This window comes from Balaenoptera acutorostrata, chromosome 20 (assembly GCF_949987535.1).
Source record: "Balaenoptera acutorostrata chromosome 20, mBalAcu1.1, whole genome shotgun sequence".
NCBI lineage: Eukaryota > Metazoa > Chordata > Mammalia > Artiodactyla > Balaenopteridae > Balaenoptera > Balaenoptera acutorostrata.
In genome coordinates, this window is record NC_080083.1 from 25554776 (window position 1) to 25566965 (window position 12190).

A 12190-nucleotide genomic window follows, 5' to 3' on the forward strand; every position below is an offset into this window, starting at 1 on the left:
TCCCTGGTGGCCTAGTGGTTAGGATTCGGCAACAAAGTTGGGGAAAGTATACAGAATTATTCAAAATAAGTAACCAAGCAGGAGCACACATGCCTTAGTGCAGGCCCAAGAAAATTAACACCAATGAAAGAACAGGTGAAGTATAATAGTAGAAAAGCATCTTTTAAAAAATTGCACTTATATGACGAGAGATATCTTCCAAGATGAAGGCCATATTTTGCGGGAAATTTATGAGGCTCCAAAGTTAATAAGACATTATTTAAGCCAAGAAAGGCAATTAGCATAGGCAATCAATTATCATAGGGGGAAAATGTTGAAAGAGTATCAGCACTGGCCTGGGACTTCCCTGATAGTCCAGTGGTTAAGACTCTGGGCTGCCACTGCAGGGGGCATGGGTTCCATCCCTGGTCAGGAAACTAAGATCCTGCATGCTGTGCGGCATGGCCAAAAAAATGTTAAAAATAAGGAAAAATAAAAACTTAAAAAAAAAAAAAGAGAAATCACTGGCCTGTTTCATTGAGAAGAGAAAACTGATATCTGGAGAGGTTAAGTAGTTTGCCCAAGACTATACAGCTAGTGGCTGATATAACAACAAGGTCATCAATCTTAACTCAGTTCAAGGGGTTGGAGAAGATAGTACTGATCTTACGAAAAATAAAAGATTTGAAAAATAGTCTTGCTCTTCATAGAAGATAGCATTAAGGACATTCCCACTTAAAAAGTGTCCTTGGAAGCATATCAGAGGTAGGAGATCCAGGATGCAGTATAGTGAAAAGAACATTCATGCTAGTCAAATGTTTCCTTAACCTGTCATTTCAACCCCATCTACAACTGTATTGCCCAAATTATTAGGGTCCTAGATAGCAGATGCAATTGACTAGGAACATAGATCACTGGGACCAGAAGGCATTTACCCAAGAGTTCTAAAGGAACCCATAAATTAAAGTTGTGATACTATTCCAAATAAGAAAACTGCTGTAATAAACAGCTAGTGTGCAGACAGATTGGCAGACTGCCATTAGGATTCTCAACTTTAACAGTGGGAATCTGATACTAGGTTAGAGCATGGTTCAACTTTCTTCAGGGCAATTTAGCAAAATATATCAAAACGTAAAATGTGTATATCCCTTGACCCATCAATCCCAGGCCTAAGAGTTTATTCTGCAAAGAAAATTTCACAAGTATTTATAAAAGATGTATGCACCCTGGTATTCCATCGTTCATAGAAGCCCTAAATTTAAAAGAACCTAAATATCAAACAATAAAGGACAGATTATATAAATCATGATAAGGGAAAACAATGCAGCTATTAATAATACATTCATTTATTGACAGGAAAAATGTCTACCATACACTGTAGAGTGAAAAAAAGTAGATTACAGAACAAGATGTATTCTATGATTGCAATTATGTAAAATTGAATACATATCCACATATGCCTGTCTGCATGAGATGTTTAGAAGGATAGTCACTAAAATGTTGCCACTGGTTAGCAGAGCATTAGCAAAGCAGTGGAACTTCAGGTAACTTATTCTTATCTTTGTTTAAAAAAAACCTGTGAAACAATAACAGATACAATGACTACATACTCGTTTTACAAAAACAACAAAGGTATGCCCAAAAACAAAAATTGTTTTACATGGGATTGTAAACTAAGGAGTCTTGCTTTTATATTGAGAAAATAGCCACGATAATATAAAGGATAAAAGTCACACAATACTCAAGACTTCCCTGGTGGTCAAGTGGCTAAGACTCCACGCTCCCAATGCAGGGGGCCTGGGTTCGATCCCCGGTCAGGGAACTAGATCCCACATGCAGCAACTAAGAGTTTGCATGCCTCAGCGGAGATCCCACGTGCTGCAACTAAGACCCGGCAGCCAAATAAATAAATAAATAAGTCACTTGATCCTCAAGTACATGTAACTTTGTAGGAGAAAGGAAGTAATAAGCAACTGTGGTAATATAGTCCTCTAAGAGTGTCTGGAATAAAAAGGAACCACAAGATATAATTTACACTTTAGAAATTTTTCTTATACCTAGTCAAACTGAAAATTATTACCATTGATATACCTATGGGCAAGATTATTTTCAGTATGGAAAGGTCTTGGAAAAATACTTAAACTGTATTTAAAAGATGATTGGATCAAAGCTATCAGCTACAAACAAGGAATAATAACTCTCCCTTATATTTATAAAACAGTTTAGAGTTTGTAAAGGACTTCAGTTAACGCATTCTTTAAGTGTTTGAACCACAGTTATCCTTTGAGGTAGATGAGGGAGTTAATACCTCCATTTTACAAATCAACACACTGAAGCTTTAGATGGGCTCCAATGTTAGGAGATGCAGTAAATTATCTCAAGACAACAACACAATGAGCTGCCGTGCCAACTTAGGCCAATAAACATTAAGAGTATTAAAGGGACTTCCCTGGTGGCGCAGTGGTTAAGAATCTGCCTGCCAGTGCGGGTGACACAGGTTCGAGCCCTGGTCCGGGAAGATCCCACATGCTGCGGAGCAACTAAGCCCATGCGCCACAACTACTGAGCCTGTGCTCTAGAGCCCGCGAGTCACAACTACTGAGCCCATATGCCACAACTACTGAAGCCCGCATGCCTAGAGCCCGAGTTTCGCAACAAGAGAAGCCACCACAATGAAAAGCCCATGCACCGCAATGAAGAGTAACCCCCACTCGCCACAACTAGAGAAAGCTTGCGCACAGCAACAAAGACCCAAAGCAGCCAAAAATAAATTAATTAATTTTTAAAAAAAGAGTATTAAAAATTAAACAAACTATTAGCTGGCATTTGTGCAAAATTATGCAGTGTTCCAAAAACTGACTGCAGTCCTATTTGCCACATCTTAGGACAGGAACAAAGTTGTGGGAGACAGAACAGAAAAGGGGCAATTAAATGGCCAAGGATTTGAGAGGCTGCTTTATATAAAGCATAAACAGACTAACTAGCAAAAACTAAACCTAGTTTTAAAAAGACCACAGAAAGATACAAGAGGAAAGGTGCAAGCCAAGTCTACAAAACTGCTATATGTCATGGTGCTTACCACAGGTACATGTACTAGGCACTGTTTACCTGATTATAAAAGGTAGACCTAAAACTAACCAAGACTCCCAAACTATTAGAATTATGGGATACCTTTGAAAAGTAAATTTAAGATAAATTATAATTATTATCAAGAATTTATTAATTAGGTGCCTTATATATACTCCTTCAATCCTCATAACCACCCTTTGTAATAAATAACAATTACTACCATTCTAGAGAAAATAATACTCAAGGATTAAGTAAACTGTCACGTTTCTTAAGCGGTGGAGTTAATTCTTTTTGGCTTCAATCTACTATAGTACTATTTTATACAGAAGATAATATGGAACAAGAGAGGGTATAAGAATATAAGGTTCAACAGTTTTAGAGAGAATCAAGATTTACACTCTTAAAAGAAATTAAGATGTCTGAAGGGTACCATACCTCATTTTTCTGACATTAAAAACTCACCCAGGGGACTTCCCTGGTGGTCCAGTGGTAAAGAATCCACCTTACAATGCAGGGGACGTGGGTTTGATCCCTGGTCAGGGAACTAAGATCCCACGCGGGGCAACTAAGCCCGCATGCCACAACTACTGAGTTCATGCGCCTCAACTAGAGCCCACGTGCCGCAAACTACAGATCCCACGGGCTCTGGAACGCACGCACCACAACTACAGAGAGAGAAAAAAACCGCACGCCACAACAAAAGATCCCACACGCCTCAACGAAGATCCCACACAGCCAAAAAAAATAAATTAAGTAAATAAATAAATAAATAATAAATCTTAAAAAAAAAAACCCCAAAACTCACCCATTCACAAGTCTTAAGACCAGAATCAAAATATTCAGTTGGAGAAACTGACACGCAGTTTTTATTTTTATATTTTCTAAGAAGGCAGAACATAGGTAGAGTACAGCTTTGAAATCAGAGTCCTCAATTTAAATTCTGACTTTGCTACTTCTTAGCTATATGACCTGGGACAAATTATTTAATCACTTCAAGCTTTAATTTCCTGATAACATGGATGATATCTATCTTGCAGTGCTTTGAGGATTAGTGGCAATGTATGCAAAATGCTTACTAAATTACCTAACAAGAGGACATTCAAGAAATAGCTATTATTATTGTGTGCCATTCAGTACACAGTAGCTATTGTTATTTTTATGAATCAGGCTTCTCTAGTTCCATTTTTCTAATTTTTTTCCTGTTCCTTTAAAGTCTTTTTTAATTTAATTTTTTAAACTAAGAAACAAACTCACTGTTTAAGTAGTGCAGGGGAGCCTTAATTTTAAGTAAACCAACATATGAAACCATTTAAAAAATTAGATTAATGTAATTTACTTTATAAGGCTTATCATAGTAGTCCTTTAAATAGTAAGCACTCTTGAATAAAATATGATTTACTTCCTAAAAATTTTAATTCTATACAACTCTTCAAGGACACATCAAAAGATTTACCAATAGGCCAAAGGATGCCCTTCTGTCCTAGTGATTCTTAAAAAGAATCAATTTGAAACATCTGCTTATATCTCAAAAAAAAAAATCTACTAAGCAAAGGATAATGCAAATGCTGCTACAGAAGAAATATAATTTCTTTAAAAAAATCATCACTTTTGAAGTTTGCTGAAATAAGGTTTGTAGGACTAAAGAGAAAGGTAGTAGGCAATACAGACTGCATAGTCCACATTTCTCTAATGTGACACCCTGTAAACCTATTTATGGATAAAAACAAGCATGAAGAAGTGCTGCAATTGTGTCTTAAGCAAGTTATAAGTACAAATAGCATACAAATTTTGTATTTACTAAGTGAAGTAAGTCAGAAAGAGAAAGACAAATACCATATGATATCTTACATGTAAAATCCAACATATGACACAAATGAACTTATTTACAAAACAGCAACAGACTCACAGACATAGAAAACAAACTTATGGCTAACAAAGGGGAAAGGGGGTGGGGGAGGAATAAATTAGGAATTTGGGATTAGCAGATACAAACTATTATATATAAAATGATAGGGACTTCCCTGGCAGTCCAGTAGTTAGGACTCTGCGCTTTCACTGCTGAGGGCCCGGGTTCCACCCCTAGTTGGGGAACTAAGTAAGATCCCACAAGCTGCACGGCGTGGCCAATAAAAAAAAAGATAAACAAGGTCCTACTGTATAGCACCGGGAACTATATTCAATATCCTGTAATAAACCATAATGGAAAAGAACGTGAAAAAGAATATGTATATATAGGGACTTTCCTGGTGGTCAGTGGTTAAGAATCTGCCTTCCAATGCAGGGGATGCAGATTTGACCCTGGTCCGGGAACTAAGATCCTACATGTCGCTGGGCAACTAAGCCTGTGCACCGCAACTACTGAGCCCATGCACTCTGGAGCCCGCGCAACTCAACAGAGCCCAGCACAACCAAATAATAAATAAACAAACAAACAAACAAATAAATGGAACAAACTATTATGTACAAAATGAATAAGCTACAAGGGTATATTAAAATAAAAAGAATATGTATATATATACATATAACTGAATCACTTTGCTGTATGCCAGGAACTAACACAACACTGTAAATACTTAAAAAAAAAAGTTTTGTATTTAAAAATGCTATAGAAATTCAAATTAAGATGGCTTCTGTAACCAAATATAATCAAGGAAAATCACTTACTAATTTAAGCAGTGATGTAAAGTTGTTCCATGTAGAATGCTATCAAAAAGGAAATAAAGAAAAAAAGACACAGGTTTGCTCTTCTGAAATCTATTTGTTCTCATAAACTACTTTCTTACAGTTCCTTTGACCTACAAGTTTACACAACCTGTTAGTCAAGTCTTAGAGGCTATTAAAAAACAATACAACTATTAGTATATGTCCTACAGAACAATCTAGCTATATTTCCCAAATGCAACTACCAAAGACTATGCTTAATACAAAAGTAATTGTGATTTTTAAAATTGATATAAAAGGAATGAAAGATATAAAGGAAAAGGATGAAAAATCAGGCTGAGATGAAAGAAGAATATAGACTAATTTTCATATTGGCTCAGATTCTCTTCCTAATTAAACTACAGTAAAATAGGCATAAAAATACACCTAATCAAATTACAGTTTTAAATTGGCTGCCAGTTATGTTTCTCTATATAGATTTAAAAATCAAAACCTAAGTAACTGTTTTAAGCTGGCAGCAAGATGTGTTAAACAAATACTACATTTCATGGGACTTCCCTGGTGGCGCAGTGGTTAAGAATCCACCTGCCAATGCAGGGGACACAGGTTCGAGCCCTGGTCCAGGAAGATCCCACATGCCGTGGAGCAACTAAGCCCGTGTGCCACAACTACTGAGCCCACGTGCCTGGAGCTTGTGCTCCGCAACAAGAGAAGCCATCGCAATGAGAAGCCCGCGCACCGCAATGAAGAGCAGCCCCCGCTTGCCGCAACTAGAGAAAGCCTGCGTGCAGCAATGAAGACCCAACACAGCCATAAATAAATAAATAAATAAAACAAATACTACATTTCATATATATTGCAACTAAAATCTCCAGTTCTATTTGCTCAGCATTTCAAAATCAATGTGTCCAGGAAAATATAATCACACTAGAATTCTAGCATATTAACTTATTTTGCACACTTAGCTAATTAGTGATATATCAGTGTCACCATGTTGATGCTGGTGAAAGTTAATATCGATATGAATTGATAAAATTTGTATCACTTAGCAAATTGTTTCATAGTATAGCAATTTTCAAAGAATAAAGTGTGTACTAATATCCTGGATAAATAAGTTTTAGTTCAGAGAGCATTCATTTAAAATATGGTATCTCATCAGTCCAAGAATAAAATGGTGAGAACAAAACAATGTAACTCAGGTACCAGAACTGTGAGCCAAACAGTAGGACTTTTTTTTGCAATTAAGTCCTCATACAATTACCAGATAACCTACTGGATCATCCTGTTTTTTTTTTTTTTAAAGATACTGTGGTTTCTGCCTCTCTCTCTCTCTCCCTTTTCTTTTTTTAAAATTTATTTATTTTTTGGCTGCGTTGGGTCTTCGTTGCTGTGCGTGGGCTTTCTCTAGTTGCGGTGAGCAGGGACTACTCTTCGTTGCGGTGCATGGGCTTCTCATTGCGGTGGCTTCTCTTGTTGCGGAGCACAGGCTCTAGGCGTGCGGGTTTCAGTAGTTGTGGCTTGCGAGCTCTAGAGCTCAGGCTCAGTAGTTGTGGTGCACGGGCTTAGTTGCTCTGCGGCATGTGGGATCTTCCCGGACCAGGGCTGAAACCCATGTCCCCTGCATTGGCAGGCGGATTCTTAACTACTGTGCCACCAGGCAAGCCCTGGATCATCTTGTTTTGAAGATAATTTCAGGAGCAGCATTTCAAGGAAAATCCCAGCTAAAACATCATTTTAGCAATAACAAAGCTTTGGCTCAACATGATAATGCAACATTCAGTTATAATAGAAATATGTTTTATTATGGACAGTGAAACAGAAACAAAGAGAAAATAGAGGTATCAACCATGTATTTCATGTCCTTTTCTAGAATAAACAATGTTTATTAGGAAGTTGTACCCCCATTTACAGTAAGCATCAACAATATCATGAAATAGTGGAACAATTACTGTCCAAATACTGAACTCCTGTAACCAAAACACGTTTTGGGTTCAAGAAAACATAGTTTACATACCAAAAAACACCCCATACACACCAAAACCAAAAATCAGCTCCAGTTTAGGACTGTACTGACTGGAAAACACTTATTGTGTTACTGCTTTAAGAACCCCACGGAGCACCTTGTAACTCATCAACTGCACATTTTCCTTCGTAGGGAAACAAGGTCCTCTCTCAGTCACGTAGGCATACGGAAATCTCAAAACCCAGAGGCCATCAGGTGGGAGAGTGATTTCTTGTTTTTCTGGGTAGAATACTGGACATGGTGGTGGGCCTGGCTGAACCTGAAAAACACAGGTTATATGATTATTTTAATATATTTCAATAAGAAACACCTGAACGATAAGTGCCTAAACAAAGGATAAGTTCACAGAGCACATAATATTAAGCAGGTAATGTGTACATTCTTAACTCCAATCATATCTGATATTACATTAAATAATCTCAAATATTATCCTGCTTTTCTACAGATTTTTAACTTCTAGTTCTGCCTCTAACCAGATGACGTGAATTGATGGTGTGAACTGATTAACACACCTACAATCTATTTTTCAAGAAACAGAATATTAGGTATAAGAGGTATTTAAAATTAAGACCTGTTTAGTTTGATACTCTGTATTTTTTTCATACAATCAAAACAAGCATCGGCATTTTTTGTTTGTCTGAGGACAAAAAGGGTTATATTTCTTACCTGAGGCATTAGTATTATCTGCAAAGGAGCATCAGGAACCACAACAAAAAGCCTCATAAGTTGAGCATAATGTGGTTTTAGCCCTCTACCCTGAGATGATGACAGAATATATAAGGGCATATCACTATTCAGGGCTTTTAAAGCTGATTCCTTGGGCCCACTTCCCATTACTTTCATTACTTTGTCAGGTCCTGAGCACATAAATCTTCGTCCTCGAGAGTCTTCATATTCAAAGCCCACAAATGCTCGCGCTATGTCATCTCGCCGTCTTCCTCTTCCCATTACAACTGCACTTCTCTTTCCAGGAACAGCTTTATTTGGAGCAGGCCAAGAATTTGTGTCTAAGTCTCCTTCATCTTCAGCTCTAGTCCTGATGACAATGTCCCAAGGCATAAGATAGTTTGTTCCTGGAATGAAGCCCTGTTGGTCCAAACCAGTATGAAAGTTATAAGACTTAGCAGGGCCTAGTTTAACCAAAGACCAGCTGGAGAATTTGGGTAGGAGACCTTTGGGGCAATTTGAATGTAGCATGCCTGGGAGATATTCAACTGTGGATGCCTGCCGATCAACCAAGTTTGGTCTCTTCTCAGTTTTTACTTCTCCTTGACCATGAACTTCTGGATTATCTCCTCCTGCTTGTGGATCAGCTGGATAGGTACCTAAACTATCTGTGGATTGGCCTAAACTCAAAGCTAAACTCAGGCTTGTGCTCTCTCCTTGGGTTTGAGGTTCTTTTTCTTTAAGTTTATCAGCATCTGCATCTGGAGGGGCAGGAGATGATTCGTTTTTGGCAGGAGCAGGATCTGGAGTACTTGGTTCAAATACTGGGAAATTGATGTGATCCAATTTTCCACAACATTTTTCTTCCAGAAGCTATGGAGGAAGGAAAAAAACAAACAAACTGATCCTGTGAACCTTTCACTGAAAACAACACATGCTTCACATTAAAAAGCAAGATCAACAGTTAATGGGTAAGCAAATAAGTATATATAAAGAAATTTCCCTTGTTACATATCACACTGCAAGTCACATTTACTTATCTAGATATTTTGCTTCTGAAAAAATATATTTTTACTCAGATGGTCATTAGCAAAAAAAAAAAAAAAAGAAAGAGAGAAGAGGAAGAAAAAATGTAGAGTCTACCTGATAAAAGTCATAGTTAGCTGCCTTGATATCAAAGGGATCATCTCGAGGTGCCTGTTTCCTTCCACAGTTACAGGCACCAGTGGATCGAGCTCGGCTATTGTGATACAGCACAGGAGGATTTCTATCGGGCTCTGGTTTTTCTCCTGGAAAATATAAGCCACTATTAATTTTACACACAGTGCAGACCCAAATTTATTTTGCATTCAATTGCACCTTAACCCCAAAATTTCTCCAAACAGTTCTTTGGAAATGAGAAGGAAAAAAACACCCAAAACACAAAAACTTGACTAAACACACCTAACAGAAGAAGCAAGTGAAAATACATGACATAATACATATTTTTAATCTAAACTTTTAGGGTCTCTAAGTAAATTTTATCATCATAGTGCCCATACATTTCATTATATTCATTTCAGTTAAAAAGGTAAAAATGTTAATATGAAATTCCTGAAACTTTGTATTGTTTAATAGTTCTCATTTACTAATCCCCTAGGGTTCATTCTTTACATACAAGAACATAATCAGTCATAGCTGATTTTTCATTTTACAGCAGAAGAAAAAACTTAAATCGATGTACCTAAATTTCTGCAGGGCCCTCTTTTTAAAGTGTCAATACATAATGAACAAACTCTCTTAAAACAAGAATAAAAACACAGCTCAAAGTTTTGATTTCAAAATACTGAGAAAATTTTAGCCACCTGATTTAGGTAAGGAGTGAAATTTATGTACACAGTGTTGATCAGTTAAACTCCTCTCCTCACAGAGCTGATGGCCATTGCTCCAAAACTTGTAGCAGTCCTCGTGTAACTGCATGGCATATTTGTGAAAGGCTGGACCCCTAGCATGTTGACTGTACACTCGAAGAGCCTGGGCAAGCTGATTCTTGTGGACAGTCATTGTGTAATTATGAGGCAAATTTGACTGGTAGGCACTATGGGCCATGGGTAAAGCTTTTTGGCACCGGTTCTCCGAGAATTTTGTGTCAATATCCAAAAACCCTTCCAAGACTTTAATACTGCTTAAAATTTTAGACGTTAGCTCTCCAGTGGGAGAGCCCGGGTCCTCCTCTTTCCCATCGATAGCTACTTCATACAGTTTTGAAGCTGCTGAGATCCACTTCTGATAAGTAGGAAGTTCAAAATGGGAAGGCTGTGGGTTCCTGCCCACACTGTCATCAAAACCTTTCTTGCTTAGTACTAGCTCTACATGCTGCCATAGGAATTCCCGAAGAGTGAAATCCACTAGCTGCCCGGAAGAACTGGAACTGCTAGTGTCAGTGTGGAAAGAAAGCTGTTGTCGGCTGTGCTGCCTCATCACCTGGTATCGCCTGGACCCAGAAAGGGGTGCAGGGACCAGCAAAGATTCGGGGTCTTTCACAGTACAATGACTCCTAAGTTGGTCCAGCAACATGCCTACTGGGTCCTCCTCCTGGCTTCCAGGAACTATGTACACAAACGCCTGATTGGCAGGCACAGTAAAGAGGCAGTTGATACTCTGATTAGTCAAGACACGACTCTTCCGGAAGATTCTATAAATCTGGTCTTCCAGGGCATGCTGCAGTCTCCTTTTGGGAGAATGCTTCTTGGGCTTCTCTGGATGAGCTGGGTCTTGGTTCCGAGGGGGTTCCACCTTGAGTGTTCCATTGAGTTGAAAGAGGAAAAGGAGTCTAGGTGGGCAAGGTCTGCAGTTTAGCTTCCAGTCTTTGCCAACTGGACAATCCTTAATGGCTGTTTTGAGGAGGGGCAGTACTTTCTGTCTCAGTCCATCCAGGGCTCTGAATACTCGATCATAAGTGATGTCAAAGGAACAAGTGGGATGGACCAGAAGCAAGATGTGACAGACGGAGAAAAGGTAAAGGAGACTGAGGCACTGCAGTTTCTCTTGATGCTTCCAGAACTCGTGCGCTTCTGCATGAGGTAAAGGGAGGCCACCTCCAGCTTCCCCGCTCTGAAGGGCCCGACAAGCCCGGAGAAGTTGGGAATTGTCACAGATGGAAGTGAGAAGAAGATACAGAACTTTGTTTTCCTGGTTGTAATAGGCTTGCAGAAGGCTGTAGTCCTGGGAACCTGGCTCAGTTCGGTTCCCTTCCGCGACACCGACACCTCCCCGAACTGGATCCCCGGACCCGGCGCCAGGGTCCCCGGCTCCACCAGCCTCCCCGACGACCGCAGCCTCGGTTCTGATTCCAGGCCCCGAGTCTCCAGGATCTTGGTGGCGAAAGAGGGGGAAAACCTGTCGGTCGCACACCGTGTTTACAAGTGAAAACTTCTCGGAATTCAGGCGCAGAGCCGTCTTGCCGAAGATTCCCACCACGCAGATCTCATCCTCCCGCCAAGAAGGCTCCGGTCCGCCAGCCGCGCTCCCACCACCCTCTGTAGGGGACCCCTCGGGACTTTCAGAGCCTGTCCAGGCTGAAGCGCCCATTAGAAGCTCTCGCAAGCTGACAGGACCCGCCATGGTGCGGAGACTACTCTAGCCTTCTTCCGGTCCCTCCGGTAAACAGAACCGGCTCTCGTCCAAGTTTGAAATCCCTCCTCCGCTTCTTCAGTTCCTGCTTTCCTCTCACTTTAGGTTCCGCCTCTCGCTTCTCCCGTCCTAGTTTTTCACTAAGGTTTTACCTAGTCCTACAGCACAGCTGATTTAAGA

General features: G+C 39.5%; 1 protein-coding gene across 1 annotated transcript; it reads right to left on the reverse strand.

Moving 5' to 3' along the window:
* Nucleotides 1-7489: 7489 nt before the first annotated feature.
* On the reverse strand, nt 7490-12025 carry SMG8 (SMG8 nonsense mediated mRNA decay factor). The gene is made up of 4 exons (XM_007190295.2): nt 10243-12025; nt 9542-9687; nt 8399-9271; nt 7490-7991 (listed from the first exon to the last, which is right to left on the reverse strand). Exons 1-4 carry the CDS (start codon nt 11999-12001, stop codon nt 7794-7796), a joined length of 2976 nt encoding a protein of 991 aa, XP_007190357.1. The 5' UTR covers nt 12002-12025; the 3' UTR covers nt 7490-7793.
* Between the last annotated feature and the right edge of the window lie 165 nt (nt 12026-12190).